The sequence below is a fragment of the Rutilus rutilus genome, assembly GCF_951802725.1.
Source record: "Rutilus rutilus genome assembly, chromosome: 7".
Classification (NCBI taxonomy): Eukaryota; Metazoa; Chordata; class Actinopteri; order Cypriniformes; family Leuciscidae; genus Rutilus; species Rutilus rutilus.
Genome location: NC_140221.1, coordinates 35337861 through 35357638, shown reverse-complemented (window position 1 = coordinate 35357638; position 19778 = coordinate 35337861). Strand labels below are relative to the sequence as shown.

The 19778-nt window shown below is 40.4% G+C and overlaps 2 protein-coding genes across 3 annotated transcripts; both read left to right on the top strand.

Annotated features, from left to right (window-relative positions):
- Positions 1-716: 716 nt before the first annotated feature.
- nexmifa (neurite extension and migration factor a) lies at positions 717-11200 on the top strand. The gene is made up of 4 exons (XM_084414782.1): positions 717-1256; positions 4150-4271; positions 4473-8052; positions 8443-11200. Exons 2-4 carry the CDS (start codon positions 4199-4201, stop codon positions 8573-8575), a joined length of 3786 nt encoding a protein of 1261 aa, XP_084270908.1. The 5' UTR covers positions 717-1256; positions 4150-4198; the 3' UTR covers positions 8576-11200.
- A 567-nt stretch (positions 11201-11767) lies between these two features.
- prps1a (phosphoribosyl pyrophosphate synthetase 1A) lies at positions 11768-19493 on the top strand. Of its 2 annotated transcripts, none has more exons than XM_084415380.1 (7): positions 11768-12094; positions 12819-13002; positions 13270-13368; positions 13604-13728; positions 16126-16299; positions 16436-16595; positions 17485-19493. In XM_084415380.1, the coding sequence occupies exons 1-7, from the start codon at positions 11973-11975 to the stop codon at positions 17575-17577; spliced, it is 957 nt and encodes a 318-aa protein (XP_084271506.1). In that variant the 5' UTR covers positions 11768-11972; the 3' UTR covers positions 17578-19493. The 2 variants fall into 2 exon arrangements, with proteins under 2 accessions (XP_084271506.1, XP_084271505.1); XM_084415379.1 differs by having other exon boundaries at positions 11772-12094; positions 12819-13008.
- Positions 19494-19778: the final 285 nt, after the last annotated feature.

Below are 19778 nucleotides of genomic sequence, written 5' to 3'. Positions count from 1 at the left end.
CCATGTTCACATGATTGGATAGAAATTATGCCAATCTAAACCTCACTGACGTAAGGGGCGGGACACTGCGGCCCTCATCCAAGCAAGTGACTATTCACTTGCAGTGAATTTACAAGGTAAAAGATAGCATCACACCAGGCAGCAGTGCAGAACATATGTTACATATTCCAGTAAATATTCATGTATGTCAAACATACAAAAACAGATATAACTAGTGTTAATAGTGTTTGTGTAAAGGGAGCGTTGTTGCAAGTTTTCTACATGAGAAAGTAAAATAATTTTTATTTTCAGTATGTAAAAAATGTTGGCTTTAAAATTCATTCGCAAATATTTATTTATTTGTTTGTTTAAAGTAACTGCATTTGTAATATCAGTTTCGTAGATGAAGATTATTTGTTATTTTCAATATGATGGATTTTTCCCAAATTTTGGCTTTCAAATTCCCTCGCTGACATATATTTATCTAAAGTAACTGGTTGCGTGTGTGTAACGTTAATACTACCAGTGTCGTAAAGGTTATTGATGGATTTTTCTAAATTTTGGATTTCAGATTTCCTCGCTGATATTTACTTATTTATTTAAAGTAACTGTGCATGTTATACCAGCTTATAAATAAGCAGAAATAAACGAAATCTGCAGAGACCACTAGCTGGTGCTTGGAGCTTGTGAAACATCAGTACGCATGCGTGCGCCTCTGCACCTGTTCAGCAGTGCCGCGCGCTCCCGATTCCTCAGCGCGCCGCCGTGCAAAATATGGGGGCGCGCTCTTTATGGCAGCTCTCAAAAGAGGGGGAGCAGCAGCGCACGAGCGCGCCGTCGTTGTCAGGGACGGACGGGGTACAGCTGGGAAAAACACATACACACACACGCACACCCCCGTCTCCGTCATACACGCACATACTGCAAAAAAACAAAAGCGACTCTAAGGGAAGAGCGGAACGGGAGAGAGGGAGCATGCGGCGAGGAGCAGGGGCTGCTGCAGACCTTTGTTTGTTTCCTGGAAACCCTGGAGCGCGAGGAAATAAAATGGAGTGGTAGGGGCTCCGAGGCGCGAGAGGCGCGTCCACCTGCTGCTACCGGGAAGGCAGTCCGGGCTCGCGAGAGAGGGGAAACATGTTGAGACCACTGCATTGAAGTGGGTAACAAAAAAACAAACAAAAAAGCAAAAAAAACAACATATGACAACATTCCACGCGCCGAGCGATCAAACGGAGTCTTAAGAGCGGGCGGGACGTGCGGCCCGAGTGTAACGGGAGGTGAGTATGTGGGCTGTGCGTGTTTATGTGCGTGATGCGGTGAGCGGGCCAGTGTGACGCGCGTCAAACGCTGCAATGGGGAGAAATGGTGGAGCGAGTGTCAGCTGTCATGATGCGTCCATATTGCACAGGTGTGTGTGTGTGAGTGAGGGAGAAGAGGAGGAGGAATGGTTCAGTGTCCTGCGAAAGCTGAGTCGCAGGCCATCGTTTGAGGGGACAGAAAGCATTGGTGCTACGTGAGGCAAACACACACACACTCTCTCTCTCTTTCGCTCTTACACACCATCCCCCCTGAGCCAAGGCCATAGCTACATACGCATTCGTTCACACAGAGCAATAACACGAACGATGTTATATGGCGACGTTCTGTATGTGCCGTTTTACGCATTTTCATTTCCCCCCGCGTTTTGCTTGTGGTCGGTGCTCGGCGCCTGCGACCGATGCGGCATTTGGCGATGGGAGATGCAGAACAGCAGAGCGCGTATCATAGCGCACCAGGCCTTCAATAATTAAGGGTGGACTCAAACCTGTTACGTCTCTCTGAATAATGTAAATTCTCTTGGTTATCCGAGATGTTGAAAGCGTGCTCATCTTTCAGGCCCTTGATATAATCATGTTTAGAGTATAGGGCCTGTCTGTCACCGGATACCTGTCCTGGGAAGCTGTTATGGAAGTTTCTTTGATGCTGTCAAGCTCCACCGCACACCGTACGGCTATAACAGAACCGAAGGTGTCTTGCACAACAACCACCCAAATCAATCAATCAATCAATCAATCAATCAATCGACGAAACAATCAATCAGAATGGATGCATAGGTCTATTTGTTTTCCACACAGAAGCCAGACTTGCAGTGTTTAAACCTTCTACCTTGAGTTAAGTAGTCAGTCAGTGTAGTAATGCTTTCATTTACATAAATGGATGGATGTTTGATATTTTGGTTGCTTGTCTGACAGATGACCAAGGACAGATTGCAGCAGATTTATCGATCTCTGAAAAAGATCTAACAAACTCACACCGACGTGGATTAGGGGTCTCTCTCTCTCTCTCTCTCTCTCTCTCTCTCTCTCTCTCTCTCTCTTTCTCGCCTGTAATTCCATTGTCTGTCTCTTGGGTGGATGTTGAAGCTGAATAAATATTAATTTCGTTTTTAATAAAAGCAGTTTGCAGACAGTGCCACTGCCCTGTTCTCTGTCTCTGTCTGCAATGCTGGCAAGAATGAGCCCAGCCATGCTGTTCTCAGAACAGCCCTGGGCTTTTTCTCATACTGGCACTGGTTTGGAAGGAGCAAATCCTAGATCATAGCCATTTCCAGATCCGGAAATGGTGTATAAATGCATCGGAAATTGTGTTTTTAGTGTATTACTCTGTGTGTTGTTGGAAATGGGTGTAATGGAATTTTTGCCTGATGATATTCTAAAATTATCCAGAGAATGTATTTATGGGGTATAAGACAAATGTGCTGTTGACAGTAACAGCTTATTGAAATAGTTGGGCCATAAACATTAGGTAAATGTTCACGTATTTATGATCAGAAGCATGTTTTAATAACATTTGATAAATACATTTCTGAATTAGCTGTTATGTTTGTTGAACAATAGTAATTGAACAAACAGTAAATAGTGACAACAAATCAGTTATATGAATTCGAATTGAATGTATCCACTAAAGTTTCATATGGAATTCCAAGTGATAATGAAATTAGATTTTTTTTTTTTTATTATTATTAATTTTGTTTAAATGACATTATTTAAAGTGTATAGAAAAATATTGTAATTGGAGCAGCAAACCACTGAAATGCACACAATGCCCACTCAACAGTTTCAAAACTCTTGTGCAATTCATAAATCTTCAATAGGTCAGTTCTGAATTCCTATGTAAATTCACCTCATGGGAACACTTCAAACAGTGTACTAGAGATCAGCATTTCTCCCCACAGCATATGCTGCTGCGTTATGTTTATTTTTTTATTTTTTTTAAATAAAAAGCTGCATGTCTTTTTACTTGCATATATGGCACACTATTCTGACACATGCACACACAGCCTGAAGCAAGAGATAGCACTCTTTCTTTTCTCTGTCTCTGCTGTTACAAAGCTCTTTCATTTCTTTCACATCCTCAAGAGTTGTACTTCACAGTGAAGGGCAATCAGAGGACAGAATGATGTAAAGCAATACAACTTACTGTAATCCTTGAGAGTAAAAGTGAGAGACCGGAACGGAAAACGGGACACAAATCAAGGAAGTACTAGAGAGAGAAGGGTGATTTGTAACTCATAGTTGGCATGTTAAATAAATAATTTCTCTTCTCAATTCTCTGAATATAAGTTTTGAACATCGAAATACAAAAAAAAAAAAAAAAATCTGGGCCTGAAGCTAAAATTCATTCTCCATCATTTTAGCTGCTGATAAACTTAAAAGAATAGTTCACCCAAAAAAATGAAAATACCATCATGTCTATTTAAATGTTTTGTATGAATTTGATGGAACACAAAATAAGTTTATGAGAATTCCCTAGGTTTTCTTTTCTATTAATTGGCTAAGAACTGATGTTTTCTGACACTTTATTTTTTTATTTTCTGCATTTCACTTCTGGTCTAGCTAGAGTAATTTTATACTTTAAACCATTTGCCATTGTGTAGTGCAAATAATGTTGGCTCTTATGACAAATTGTTTGGGATATTCCTCATTTGTAAGTCACTGTGAATACAGAATCTGATAAAAGAATCCGTTAACACCATACTAAAATACCAAAAACACTACTGATTTATTGGTCAGATCTAGAGTTCTGAAAAGTGTGATTTTTCTTTTTTTCCAGACTTTAGTGCTGACAGATTTTAAAGATTGCATGGCTTCCACTATAGCCTTTACTGTGTGTATCTTTGTGTGTCTACAGGCTGGACAGTGGTAATTATGTTAGTGAGAGAGAGATTCAGTTCAGATTGATGGATGTTCTACGGGAGTCTCGATTCTCAGGGGCAGATCACAGCCCCTGCCCAAGAGATGCCAGTGAAAATGGTAGGAGTTCCCACATGCATATAATATGCAGCATTTTAAGAACTATTATTGCACCTAATTTAAAAATCACATTGATTTCAGTGTAATATGTAAAATTCGTCTTTTATATCTATAAAATCTGTACAGATGTTTGTCAGGAAAACCTTGAATTTCACTTAAAAGATTTTTGTCTCACCCTCTTTTTGTTTTTGACTTTTTTAGAACCACATGACCCGTTGGCAGATGTGCCACATGATTTAAGGCGCTGTGATGACATCACTCCTGCAGTGCTGTCCCTGCCCTCCCTCTGTGGCCAGAGTCAGACCTCTGAAGGTCCCCTTAGCCCAGCTGACCTGCATGATGGGTCTGTCTCCAACACCACCTCTCTATCCTCTCTCTCTTCGTTCTCCTCTCTTTCCTCCCTCTCATCTCTCTCTTCTGTGCCCTGTTCCAAACCTGTGACGCCCTGGTCTGTGCCGCAGACCTGTGACAGGTCATCCCTCTCTAACATGGACTCCAGGGGCGGAGATTGCCTTAGCTGTCTGATCCCCAAAAATCAGACAGAACCGGAATCCTGTGAGTCCGTACTCGGCTTTGCCAGCATCAATTTGCAATGCCTTGGCCCCGCCCCCAGCGCAGGTCGCTATGGTGACCAGGTCCTATCTGACCAGCTGCTCAGTGGCCCCGCCCATCCAGCTGTGACCAATGAGGGGGCTGAGGAAGGGAGGTCGATGCAGGAGAGCGAATCAGATGAGGATCCTGCATCCAGGAGCATATACGAAGGTCTTGGTGAGGAGGCGCAGGACTGGAGCTGTCTAGAGACACTCATCAGTGAAAGCCGTATGGAGCTCTTGGACTTATGCTCTCGCAGTGAACTTGCAGTCAATCTGTTCTGTGAAGAAGATGTAGAGAATTACATGTTTCAAGAGGAGGAGACAGCACTCAGTACTGACGTCTGCTCACTTAAGATACGCTACGAGTCCTATCAGGATGGAGTACAGGAGAGAAGTGAATCTGCCCTACAGGATGAATCTCAGCTAGGTTTCTTTCCCAGTTTACCTTGCAGTAGAAAGGAGGGGCCAAAAGAGAAAACGGACCAATCCATTGAGATTAAGGGTGATGACCATGTGACCCCCAATATTAGCCCAGACAGTAACTTTCTTTTTGACCTCAGTAATTCTCCAGAAGATTCTGGTGAATTCAGTGATGACAGCTCTTGCACAGGCTCCCCAGACCACGCTCTTTCCCTTCGCCATGGCCGTTTGTCCAGAGAAAACTCTAGCTCCTCCAGTCAGCTAAGCTACCGCCTCCGAGCCAAGAGGAAGGTGGCCTACCGAGAAGACTACCTGTATGATGTGGACTCTATAGAAAGTGAGAAAAACGCAGAGAAACGAGATAAACAGCCTGCTGGGCTCAAGAAAGAGCGTGATGATGACTGGTGTCCGAAGAAGAGGAGGCGGTCCAATAGGAAGGACCCACCTGTCATTATAAAATACATAATCATTAATCGGTTTAAAGGCCAGAGGCACATGAGGGTGCGGCTGGGACGAGTCGACCCATCACCTTCTGTAGTCTGTTTGAGTCCGAATGCTCTGATACGCTATGAGAGACTTGCACCATTAAAAGCTTACTGGCAGAAAAGAGAAAAGGAGTTGCAGGAACAGAATAGATTGAAAGCTGCAGAAACAACCAAACGTCTCAATGGCTGCAAAAGACCGCCAAACACTACACCCAAACGCAAGCACAGGTTGGCCAGACTCAGGATCCAGCAGATCCATGCAGTACAGAATTCCCTCCCCAGCCAAACTATAGTGGTCCACGCCAACAATCAGCCAGAGGAGACTGAATCACTGAAAAGCACAGAGGAACCAAAAGATGACATTACCCCCATTACGCACACTGCCAGGGCTAAAAGCAGAACACAGGAGAGAGAAGAAAGAAGAAAGGCAGGTAAAACAGGAAAGATAAAGAAGTTTAAAAGTGAAGCAAGACTTCGGTTGAAAAAGTTAAAAGACGCTGAGACACAGGGAGTCCCTGAAGCCTCTGAGATTGAGCAGTGCAGCCCATGTTTACCAGAAAACCTTAGTAACTCTTTAGAAGTTAATGTTACAAATGAAACCTCCAGTAATGACCCTGAAAAATGCACTTTGACCCCAACAGCTCCAGGGACTAATGGAAACGCTGAACTCCTCCCGGGAGGGTACCTGCAGACTCTTCTTGAAGCCTCTGAGTCATCGAGCACTGCTAACATCACTTATTTCCATCCAGGCCTGCAGAATCCCACCCTTCAGCCTGTCCAGAGCTGTGTTCTCTCTCCTCCCTCTGAATCAGAGCTGCCCCACTCTCCTCCACCTATGAACCACGGGCCCAACCACACACATTATGCTGAGCCAAACCTTACTGAACCAACCCAGCCCATTTCATGGCCATCCCAACCATCTGCTGAACAGCTGCCCTTCTCCCCAGACATCCCAACCCAGTCGCCTATGATGCCATCAGGCTTTCCCACACCATTGCCTGTGTTAGCAGGGGATGGCACAAATGTCGCAGGGTACGGGCAAGTGTCTCTATCAGGGTGCAGGGTGTCATATGAAGAGTCCCAACCTGATGCTGATTATGGCTTGAGTCCGACTGGGTCTAGGAGTGACAGTGGTGTAGGGCGGCTGGTTAGCTTTAACTCCCTTGGGTCACTTTCTGCCACCTCTAGCAACTACAGCTCGCTCAGCCTAAGAGAGGGTGAAAGAGAGAGGGAAGAAGAGATCAGTGAGATCAACGATGGCTTCTTGCCACATTGCAGTCCACGGCTCATCCTACAGCAAAGTCTAGAGGAGGTTGCTCCACTTCGAGAGTCCACTGACCTTCTGGATATCTCCAACTTTACCCCTGACAAGTTCCGTCATTCGTCGCTATCTGAGATGTCCCCACCAGACACACCTAACTCTTCCCCACAGCTGCTGGGGAATTGTGGTAAAGTTGGAGAGTTCTCTGAGGCAGCAGAAGCAAATGTACAATGGAACTGTGGAGTTGTCCCGCAACTAAATGAAGATGGAAACCCACACCTCCTTCAGATACAGTCTTTCAACACAGAGGAGGAAGATGTAGGGCTAAGGGATCACAAAGGTTCTACGAAAAAGGGTGGGAAAAATGGACAAGGCACTAAAAAGACCAAAACTCCAAAAGCAGTAAAAGGAGAGAAAGTAAAGCTCCCACGTCAGGGTTCTCGTTCTGTGAAGAAGATCAAAGCCTTGCTAGAGGGAAAAGCAGCCAAATGTGGCGGAGGGTCAGGAAGTTGCGCTTCATCCCCCACCCCATCGCTTGGCTTGATTGGAGCTCAGGGGGAGTGGCCTGTTACCGGGGGACTGTCAAACGATGACCAACGAGAATTCCAGGAACCATCAAACATCCTGTCCAATATAGTGTCTGGCATGGCTGAGGTACAGCGTTTTATGAGGGCCTCTGTGGAACCTCTTTGGGGGCCTTGCCTGTCACCAGGTCAACATGCCCTCCAGAGCCAGACACTGAAGATTCTGGGTAGTGCCGCTGACCTTAAAAAGCGGGGTGGTGCCTCAGGCGGAGGTCGAGGGAAGAAAGCGGCTGGGCGTGGTGGTAAAGCACTGCCTAAACTTCTCCCACCAGGCTTCTTTCCTACCCTTGGATTAGACTGCCTCCCACTTCCACACCGCCCAGCCCACAAAAAAATGTACCGTCACAAAAGCAGTGCTAAGTTTGCCCGTGAGGAACTCTTAGCGGGCAAAAGGGACATAAAAGGAGTAGCATTGACCGCTTTGGTAGAGAAACGGAGGTAATATTTTCTCTCTGCAATGTGCCCCTTCTCTTTCTCCGTTCCCTTCCCTCGCACCCTGCCAAATCCTCCTAAAATCCTTTCCACATTTCAGAGCTGCATGGCACCGACTTTACCCACAATCCTTTGCCTAGCCCACTGGAAGGCAGGCACATCCTGCATGTCAGCCCTGCTAAACTACCTACTAGACTGACTGAAGTCTCACTGTCATGGCTGCACCCTACTCACCATTGCTGCTTTGTTGCATTTTTACCTGACAAATTTTCAGTTGTTTTTAGTTGTGTTTTCTTTGTTTTACAAGAAGAAAAATGCCTTGAAAGTCTTTGGATTCTCTTTTAGTGTGGTGTTTATCTAAATATCAATATTTTGTCTTTTTGTTTTCCGTTGCAGCTATAACACTGTATGTGTTAAATCGGTGTCACAGCACCATGGTTTAAATCGAGCCCAGCGCCCTGCTCTGTCTCTCAGCAAATGGTTGCCTTCTGTTCAGGGGTCAAAGGTCATGTGTAGTATTCTGTGCTAAGAATCGTTTTCCCCTCGTTTCTGTGCCAACCCCTCAGAACATTGGGCTTTGACAAGCTAAAAGAAAGCGTCCTCACCAAGATGTTCGTTTTCTGAGGTTCTGAAATTCCGAAATTCCGAAAGAGATTTTTTCATTGTTGTTTGTTTATAAGTTGTGAAAAGGGGGTTCATTCATCTGTTCTCCAGTGAATCTCCTCCTGCCAGTATCAAAATGCTGTTGTACACAAACATATGCACTATTTACAAAACAAGATTATATCAAACATGTTTAAATTAATGTGCCAAACTATGAACAATTAAATGTACAGACATTTTTATCTACATAAATATTTGCTGTTTTATAATGTGGCAGTGATTGAGGAGTGTGTGTGTGTGTGTGTGTGTGTGTGCGCGTGCTTGGGATGGGGGGAGTTGTTAATCTGAGATTCACTCCTGTTGCATCACATCTGTACAAACAGCGAGGAGTCATCTCAACAATCAAAAGAAAAATGTTGTTTTATTTTCTGTTTTACACTCTTGGCTAGTTCCAGTTTAGAGGCATGAAGTGAGAGATGCATGACAAGAATTGGTGGTAGGAAGCCGAAGTGCTATAATGGCAGAGAAATTCATTGGTTGCCTTTCATTCTGATTTATTTCTGGATGGTAAAAGATCACTGTTCATCTATAACAAGGTAAGAAAATGATCATTCCTTCTCATAACAAGACATATAATGCATTCTAACCGGTTTACGTCCCCAAGTTTCTAATTTAGCTTTCAGTAAATATTTTCTCTGTACCTCTAATGAATTTTACACCCTTAAAACCAGATAAGAACAGGACCAAATATTGTTTGAAAGTTTTTCTAATTTGTTGCTAGTGATGTGCATGCATTTAAAACATATGAATATGTGCTGTGAATGCTTATCCCCTGTATTACTTTCTCTGACTAGCCTGTTTTTTGTTTTTTTTCTTACCTGGTCTCAAAACCATTGTTTTTCAATTGCTGTTGGAATGTTATTTGTTGTGTTATAAAAAGAGGGAAAGAAGCCAACTCGGTTACCCCCATGTACTGTTTACTACATTGCTGCAGGATTGTACAACTCCCTGGATCCCCTCTTTTGTGAATATGTATTTGAAAATAAGTTTTTTTTTCTTTCTCTCTTTTTTTGTCCTTATGTTGACAGAGTGTGAAACACTTTTAAGTTGTTCACTACGTCGGGTTAGTTTGTGAACTGATCCTCCTATTCCAGAGTTCAATGGGTATTTGTGCAAATGCTGTTCACATTGCTGTGAATGAACTGAGGTTAAATTATTGGAGAAAATGTTGATGAACACAGGTGCAGATGATGAGTGACATTCCACAGCTGGTGGTGTGATTCAGAAGTGAGCTCCTCTGAAAACTTCTTGACTTTAGGGTGAACTAATTAGAGCCTTCCCAGCCAAATCAGCCTCACCAAGCAGAAAGCCAGGAAATATTAGCCGGGGAAAGTTTGTTGTCCATGTTTTCCCCGTGCTGAGTGAATGGAGATGTAACACAGTTGGTTCAGGTCCGTTGGCTCAGGGAACCCAACTGCATTCACATCTCTCATTCCCTCAGCTGTCCATCTCGACGTAAACTCAAGCTGTTCTCAGCGGTGCCCCCTACTGTACTGTTTTTACATAGCCCTATTGTTGCTAAACCTGCAGGACATCTGTGATGCCAGTGCAGGGTGCTCTTGTTCATATTTTGAGAACAGAGTTTTACACCAGTGAAAACTTTATAGCACACATCCCCTGCACTTACTGTTCATATTTTTAAAAGTTCTTAAACAGTGTTATTCCCCTATAAGTGCATCATGTAAAGTTAAAACAGGAATATCAAAACTTAATTGTGCCCTATTTATGAATGTATTATATTGTCAAGTTGGAAGTATTTTATTTAATTTTTTTCATGATTTATTTGACACTGCATTACTTGTAACTACTTTGGCCTTTTTTCATCATCAAGGAAAAAAAACAAAAAGAAACTCTTTCTACTGCCTGGTCTGTGTTCACCAGGTGGATTCTCAATGAAAAAAATGATGACCTGTATATTTTTCATTGTGCCAATTTGTAACATATTTTCTAAGTGTATATTTTTCTTAGAAAGTGATGTGAGGTCGTTCTTACTGTGGCTTTGTTCTTTTCCCTTTTCAGCAAGTGAGAAGGTTGCTAATTGCCATGTTTTCTTTCTTTCTTTTTCTTTCTCTCTCTCTTATTTGTTTTTTGTTTGTTTGTTTTAAAACCAAAAATTGAAAATATTATAAAAAATAAATAAAAAACTATTGTAAAGGAGAGAGAAGGAGAGCAAGCTGTGACTCTTTGTTGAGAGTTTTTGTAATCGGACCAATCTTGTTGTAAGAGTGTTGTGCTCTAGTAAAAAAAAATATATTAATTTAAAGATAAAAAAGAAACCATGAAAACAGACAGTGGAACAATAACACTAATTTGTGATCTCATTGCTGTTTTATAGATTTTCATGTAAATTATTCTAGTATTTTGTTTTTGTTGTATCTGTCACAAAAGTTGAAATATTTGTGATCAAGCCTGTATGGTGACAAATGTAATATTGGTAACTTGCTGAGTTTTGTAATCATGTTTATGGAATAAATATTAATTAAAAGAGCTTTTGATCACTTGTTTCAGTACCGTTTCATTTTTACTTGTAAAAATATGAACAAATCTGATGTAACTAAATTTGATGTAGCCATTCTGTTTTCCAACGTTGTTGCTCTGTCGAGTTACAAATATAAATATATTTGCATATCTCATTGTAAATCAGCTTTGATGGCAGTTTTTACAAACTACAACAGCAGTTCAAGGAACACACCTCTTATACCACAAGAGTGCACTATTAACTATGAAACCAGAGATTTTCAGTAGAAATTACACAATACATAAATTATTTTCATTCTTGCAAATGATTTTTTTTATAATTTAATCTGTATATATGCTATGATACACAGGACATGTTTAATAAAACCTGCCCTGATGACATAAGACTTACGACATTTCTATCTATAGGCCAATTAGCTGGTTTCTAACAATTTGTTAAGCTTTATAATATAGTTACATTACGCTGAAACTGTAAACTGGAACATCATTGTCTGTTTAGCTGCCAGTCATCAAGCCCCTAGAAATGTATCCAATCATATCCCAGAAATTGACGAGCGCCACAGTTTATGGGTGTGTTTTTGCTTGAAGGGGGCGGGGCCACAAGGGCACATAGTACATTTGCTGCGTGGACGGACCCGAAATCAGATAACCAACCGGTACCAAGGCCCTCTCTGCACTCACTTTATTGAGGTTAACATTGAATCAGAAGAGAATTTCACTTACAGTGTTTTGTAAAAAACACTGTACAGCACCCCGACACTATAGGCACCACGGATCAGCCAAGAATGCCAAATATAAAGATTTTCAGCGGCAGTTCGCATCCGGATCTGTCGCAGAAGATCGCAGACCGACTGGGACTCGAGCTGGGGAAAGTGGTCACCAAAAAATTCAGCAATCAGGAAACCTGGTGAGTTATTTTCAGTCAGATTTGATACTGAAACTATGTTTTCCCGTAATGTTTTGGCTAGGGTACACGGAATGGTAAACACATGGTAACCATGTTTTGTTTTTTTAGTTTGTAGTTTTCTGAATTGGAAGATGTCGTCTGGCGCAATGCACCTCAAACATGCAACAGACTCAGTTTCCCAGCATGCACCTGCGTTAAGCATGTGACTGTAGGGCCGCTAATGCTAATTTGAAACGTCCTGTCTGGCCTCCTCTGCCACGTGAGGAGTCATACCGTTATTAATTGTGCGCTTTTGAAATGCAGCTGTATTATTATTTATTATTAATAGTCGTAATATTGATGTACACATTACACGTAATAAAATAAAATAAAAATACACAACTCTCATATATAGACATGAAAAATCATGTTGGCTCTGCTGTCTGTTTATATAATTGACATTTAGCTCAAGATGAGTGGAAGGCTTGTGACCCTAAGATAAAATGTCTCTTACTCTTTATCTGCTCCTGACTTTTGATAAACGTAGCCAGGTTCTTGACGCAACAGTTTCAGTTTGTTTTTGCAATGCCAGGTTAACAGTCTGATCACCAGTGAGGACCAAATATCAGCTCGTATCAGATACTCCCCTTTAATCAGGCTGACAAATATAGATTTATTGTGTACTGTCTTTAGTGATTGAGACTCAGCCTTATCTGTGTGTTTTTTGTCTGTTTTTTGTGTGTAGTGTAGAGATAGGAGAGAGTGTGCGTGGAGAAGATGTATATATTGTCCAGAGTGGCTGCGGCGAGATAAACGACAATCTTATGGAGCTGTTGATCATGATCAATGCCTGTAAGATTGCGTCAGCATCCAGAGTCACCGCGGTCATTCCTTGCTTTCCCTACGCTCGGCAGGACAAGAAGGACAAGGTGGGGGTGAGAGAAACAGCTTGCTTATTAACATGTACACACAGTTGGTCATACATTAATCACATCACTGTTGGTGGATCCATGTGGGCTACTTTCTGTAAGTCTTTTTTCTGTGGCGTCAGTGTGTGTTTCTTGTATTCTCCTTTTCTGGGCTCTTGGCAACTTATAAGGCATGGCTAATTATGCTTGCTCTTTTCCTGTTAATGGTCGTGATGATACCTGTTTATGAGTGTATGTTTAGTTACGAGTGAAAATTTTGTCTGGTAGAGTCGGGCTCCAATCTCAGCCAAGCTGGTCGCCAACATGCTGTCTGTAGCCGGAGCAGACCACATCATCACTATGGACCTACATGCATCTCAAATTCAGGTACACACAGTAAAATGCCTTCCCTGTTCCCTCTACAGGCTCAAAACAAACCCTTATCTCTCACGAACAGAGATCAGTGACATAACCCTACAGTCAGGCACATGTAAAACTGGGTGGGCATTACATTTTATAGTTTCCAGACTTGGACACAAAGGTTTTTTTACTTTATTTTTATTTTATTACGTTTTTGCTCAAGGTATGATTTTAAGTCAATGTGTTTTGTTTTTTTTGTCAGGGATTCTTTGACATCCCAGTTGATAACTTGTATGCTGAGCCAGCAGTCCTCAAATGGATAAAGGAAAACATCAATGAGTGGAAGAATTGCACCATTGTTTCTCCTGATGCCGGTGGAGCCAAGAGGTGTGTTTTTCTATTTCCTCTCCTGCCTCTCTCTCAAAAACATAGGGTCTCGTTCAGTGACCCCTGTGTATGCAGAAATATGTGTGATACCTGCGTACAAAGGTTTTCACAAACAAATAAATCATGATTCATCAATTGTTGTACCAAAAGTTTAGAATAACTTCACAATAAATGGAACATCAACTGAAACCAGACATAGGCGAAAATCACGGTCTCGGTGGTCTTATAAACGTTTTTATATATATTTATTTACATGTTTATATATTTATATTTATGTTTAGGGCCTAAAATTAACACTCGCCAAGCACCACATGTGAATAAAAATGTTGTTGGCGAGTATATGAAACGGTGTCAATCGCCAGTTGGCCGGTAACATTTTTATGAATTCTAACAATGCAGTATTGTGAAAACATTTAAAGGAGTAGTTCACTTTAAAATGAAAATTACCCTATGATTTACTCATTTTACTCCCTAGGTGTATGACTTTCTTCTTTCAGATAAATACAATCGGAGTTATATTAATAAACACCCTGACGCTATAATGGCACTGGATTGCAACCATCAGATTGAAGCTCAAAAAGTGCATCCATCCATTATAAAAGAGCACCGGGGGGTTAATACAGGCCCTCTGAAGCAAAGCGATGAGTTTGTGTAAGAAAAATATTCATGTTTAAAACTGAAGTAAAATAACTAGCTTCCGGCCAAAAGAACATACGGATTGTACTTCAGTGTAAAGCGCAACTTGTGCGAGTAATGTGACGTACTGCTGATATTTCCGCTACGCCATGAATTTTACTTTGTAGCGTGTTAAATATGAATATTTTTCTTACACAAACTCATCGCTTTGCTTCAGACGGCCTTTATTAACCCCCCGGGAGCCATGTGGAGTTCTTTTATAATGGATGGATGCACTTTTTGAGCTTCAATCTGATGGTTGCAATCCACTGTCATTATAATGCTTGCAAGCGTCAGGGTGTTTATTAATATAACTCCGATTGTAATTCGTCTGAAAGAAGAAAGCCATACACCTTGTCATATACTTGGTGTATAGTATAGTATAGGAAAGTCATATACATGGCTTGAGGGTGAGTAAATCATGGGGTAATTTTCATTTTAAAGTAAACAACGCTCAGGAAAGTTGACGGGCCAGTGATGCATCATCATGAAAGTTAAAGCATTGTCAATTTATATAATCAAGCACAAGAAGACGTGAAAGGGAACTCAATTTGTTACTCGAAGCACACGTCTCAGTGAGTGCGCGATACTGAATTGAGCTCTTTCACGTCATCTTGCGCTTGAACAGACCTATTCAAACTAAATTGTTGAAAGGCCTGTCTTGGCAAGTTAACATAGTCACTTATGTCTTAAGTCAGTGTGTGTATATATTATATTATATTATATTATATTATATTATATATAATAAACCTTTTTTCTTTTATGAGGAAAAAGTAAGTAAGGCCTAATAATATTTCTATGTTTGCTGAGTGACCAGAAGCTGTGTGGAAACACCACATATGGAAATGGTTTGGGTGTGTTTTACACAAATTACTAACCGGTGGCGAATTCAGGATAATCCAAATTCATTAACATTCCAATAAGGTTAAGAACAAACGAGTGTCTGTATGCACGTGGTCTAAATTTGGACCACCATGTATAAATTTGAATTATTTACACAATTATCATTGAATGAGACCCATTCTCTTCCTCACTTATTTCTTTTCTTGTTTCACTGTCATTCTTGTCATTTAGATTTCTCTGTTTATCCTTCTCATTTCCAGTTTGTTTAAAAAGTCTTTTTTTTTTTAAATGATGTATTTTGTGATCTTTTTAAGTATTGGATTGCAAATAATATGATTTAAAGCAACATAACCCTTTCAGGTTGTTAAACCTGGAGAATTATAGTTCATAATGTTGATAAGGCTCTTTCAAGACGATGGACATGAGTGTGTTTTACTCTTTTTAGGTGTGGAGGGTGAGGAAATGTCAGGTTTTTTGTGTGTTTGTGTGTGAGTGTGTGATTCTCTGCTAACAGTCGATGGCTTGGCCTAAACCTTTAGCTGTACATTATAGTGGTGGGCATTTTTTTTTTCAAATCTGTTTGAAGCCTTTTAAAGCTTGGCTAATTTAATCACGCTGATTACATCATGTGATTTGTTTCTGGAGAAATGGACTGACTGCAGCGCCCCCTTTTGTAACAATTTAAGGCACTCGAGTGAGTGAGTGAGTGATCTTACACACACTGTGACTGGAGTTTGTACTTGTTTTTACTGACATTTGCGCATGTGGCCTATCTGTGATGTCTGTATATGATACTTGCAGAGAAGCCTGAATGCATCCATTGTCATTTCTCACTGTTGTACAGAATGCTACCTAAGAATCGTGTGTTCATTTTATCAGAGTAACATCCATCGCTGACCGACTGAACGTGGACTTTGCCCTAATCCACAAGGAGCGGAAGAAGGCCAATGAGGTGGATCGCATGGTGCTGGTTGGGGACGTGAAGGACCGAGTGGCGATTTTAGTGGATGACATGGCGGACACATGTGGGACAGTATGTCACGCGGCTGACAAGTGAGGACTCGCATGATACACGATCACTTTCATGCTCAAACACATGCACATTCATGATTATCCTAGTAATCTGTCATGCCTCCATACAGGCCTGTCTGTTTTTTAACCGCATATGTGCGTCTCTGTCCTCTATCAGACTGGTGTCTGCAGGAGCCACTAAAGTCTACGCCATCTTGACTCACGGTATCTTCTCTGGGCCTGCCATTTCTCGGATCAACAATGCCAACTTTGAGGCCGTCGTGGTCACCAACACAATTCCACAGGAGGACAAAATCAAACACTGCAACAAGATTCAGGCACAGACATTTATCATATAAAAAAAAAACTGTTATGGTTTAGGGATGGGTAATAATTTCCAAATAATAACAATCAATTTAAATATCGATTCTTCAAAATCTATTTTAAAAAAAGAATTCAAACAAATGTTTCCGGTCACGCGGTATTGTAATTATACATAATCACATGATTATGCAATAATTGTATAATATGTGTTTCAAAGTCAGAATCGAATCTCAAGCTTGTGAATCTGAATCAAATCAGTGATGATATGCAACTCTATTATGGTCTCACAATTTTACCATACATTTGTAATACATGTACACTATTGTTTAAAAGTTAGCTGAGGCTAGATTTTATTTGAGTAAAAATACAGTAAATATAGTGAAATATATTATATAATACAGGAATACTGTGAAATATTATTACAATTTAAAATAAGAGTTTTCTATTTGAATATATTTTAAAATGTAATTTATTCCTGTGATGACAATGATGAATTTTCAGCTTTACTCCAGTCTTCAGTGACAAATGATCTTTCAGAAATCATTCTAATATGCTGATTTGGTATTCAGGAAACATTTCTTATTAATATCAGTATATTTGCTATAAATGAATGCTTATTACTATGAATGAATGGTGCCACTGAATATTTTTTGTGACAATTATTTTCAGCATTTTTTTTTATTTTTTTTTATGAATATCGAAGAACAGCAATTTAATGCATAAGGATAAATATAATTTTAATATGCATATAATGCTGAATAAAAGTATTAAACAACAACAAACAAACATTTGAACAGTAGTGTAATCTGGTTTTAACTTCTGGAATATTATATCTGATTTGGTTGTTTTACAGATAGTGGTTTTTTTTTCTTTACTCTTATTTATTTTTCTCTCCCTCTCCAGGTGATCGACATTTCTATGATCCTGGCTGAAGCCATCAGACGAACTCATAATGGGGAGTCGGTCTCCTACTTGTTCAGCCACGTCCCTTTGTAACACGCACATACATGCAGACGCGCGCGCGCACACACACACACACACACACACACGTCATCAGTGTACAGACTCACATGATGGAGAACCATTGCTGAGTCTGTCACACGTAAGAGTCTCACACACGCATCATTTAACTGAAGACATATCCTGGACAGTGAATGAAAAGAATGAAAGTTTTCCCCCTTTCTGCTGCATGTGCTGACTCGCCTTTTTTCCCCAAGAACATTGTGAAATGTAATAGTTTGATACTTCTATCATCTTGTTTTCCATCTACTATCCACTCATTGAATTTCACCCGTCACACTGTTGCATAAATGTTACTTGCATGTTTGTCTGTCTGTTATTTCCTTAGAAACCATTTAAAGCAACAATTAGACAAAAAACCTTGTAATGCTTATAATGGAAAATCTCCTGTAAAACTGGATTTTTGTTGGTATTTTAACTCCAAGTTTACTGTTTAACTTAAGGTACGATGGACGTTTATGAGTTTTGTATCTTATTTTTGTTATAGAATATAATTACTAACATGTGGCAAGATTGGAAAAGAATAGAGATGGGTTAGGCCCCTTTAGATTGCCGTTGTTATGGCAGCTGGATTTTTTTCTTCCTTTTTGTTCCTCTTCTCAGGTTTTATTAACTTTTTTTTTTTTTTTTTTTTTACTTTATTGATTTTCATCTTTTCAGGGTCTTGACAAGGCAAAAGCCAAAATCTGAGTGGACAAATTAGGTCATTTCAACAACAACAAAAAAAAGTTGTGGTTAAGATGTTTGTTCATGTTTACAGTTAGGCAGTGTTTTTGTTTGCTTGAACACAGATCTGCAAAGTGCCCTTCAGATTGGGCTGAAAACACACACTCAAGTCCTAGTAAGTGGGTACTGTGGAATTGGCCTGAACAATCAGCCTATTGAACCATATTTTCGTTGTTTCTTGCTTATGTCTGTGTGGGTCAGTGTGTTTGTTCTTTGAGATATGTTTCTTTTTTCCCATGCTACTTAAGGGATTAGTTCACCCAAAAAAATGACATTTATGTTGTTAATTACTCCACCCTCATGTCGTTCCAAACCCCTAAGAACTTCGTTCATATTTGGAACACAAATTAAGTTATTTTTGATGAAATCTGAGAGCTTTCTAACCCCCCCATAGACTGCAACTTTATTGACAATTTCAGGGCCCAGAGAGGTAGTGAAGACTTTGTTGAAATAGTCCATGTGACCACAGTGGTTCAACCTTAATTTTAATGAAGCGACGAGAATACTTTTTGTGCGCAAAAATAACGACTTTATTCAACAATTTCTTCTCTTCTGTGTCAGTCTCTGACGCTGTTCACGTTGTAAACACAGTGCAGCTCTTCTGGGTTCTACGCCAGAACGCCGGCTCCTGCATCAGCATCACATGTGCGTCGTGGTGCTCACGTAAACAGAGAAGAAAATGTTGAACAAAATCACTTTTGTTTTGCTTTGTTGTTGTTTTTGTACACAAAAAGTATTCTCGTCATTTCATAATATTAAGGTTGAACCACTGTAGTCACATGGACTATTTTTACAATGTCTTCACTACCTTTCTGGGCCTGAACGTGTCAATTACATTGCAGTCTATGGGGGGGTCAGAAAGCTCTCGGATTTCATCAAAAATATCTTAATTTGTGTTCTGAAGATGAACGAAGGTCTTACGGGTTTGGAACGACATGAGGGTGAGTCATTAACAACAGACATTTTCGTTTTTGGGTGAACTAACCCCTCAAACGAGCTCAGAGAATGCACCTAACTATCCTACAGCTTACACTGGAGAAGTATGTGAGATGGCAGAGCTTGGTTTGATAGGTCTATGCCGTTTGCCTTAATGAAGGAAAAATAATACTGACGACTGTATCTTGTCTGAATACAGAACAAGTAAAGCATTTCATGTATAAACTGCACACCTGCTTGTTTTTCCAATTATTATATAAGGTTGGGAGGGTTACTTTTAAAATGTATTCTGTTGCAGTTACAAATTACTTCATAAAAAAAGTATTCAGTAATGTAATCCAAGCACCACATTATGAAAGTAATGTAATCTGATTACTTTTGGATTCCTTTAAGGTCACATATATAAATAAAGTCAGGCAAAAAGCAATCATCAAAGTAATTTTATTTAATGGTGTCTTGACATGATCACCAACTAGATTACAGAGCCCCGTAACTTATATATATATTTTATATAA

What these genes read in the sequence shown, in the direction of transcription:
- nexmifa (XM_084414782.1), top strand. Translation starts at nt 4,199, where the DNA reads ATGGATGTTCTACGGGAGTCTCGATTCTCAGGGGCAGATCACAGCCCC. An exon ending in AAGAGATGCCAGTGAAAATG is followed by an intron (nt 4,272 to 4,472) that starts GTAGGAGTTCCC and finishes TGACTTTTTTAG; the next exon opens with AACCACATGACCCGTTGGCA. An exon ending in GCTTTGGTAGAGAAACGGAG is followed by an intron (nt 8,053 to 8,442) that starts GTAATATTTTCT and finishes TTTCCGTTGCAG; the next exon opens with CTATAACACTGTATGTGTTA.
- prps1a (XM_084415379.1), top strand. Translation starts at nt 11,973, where the DNA reads ATGCCAAATATAAAGATTTTCAGCGGCAGTTCGCATCCGGATCTGTCG. An exon ending in TTCAGCAATCAGGAAACCTG is followed by an intron (nt 12,095 to 12,818) that starts GTGAGTTATTTT and finishes TTTTGTGTGTAG; the next exon opens with TGTAGAGATAGGAGAGAGTG. An exon ending in TACATGCATCTCAAATTCAG is followed by an intron (nt 13,369 to 13,603) that starts GTACACACAGTA and finishes TTTTTTTGTCAG; the next exon opens with GGATTCTTTGACATCCCAGT.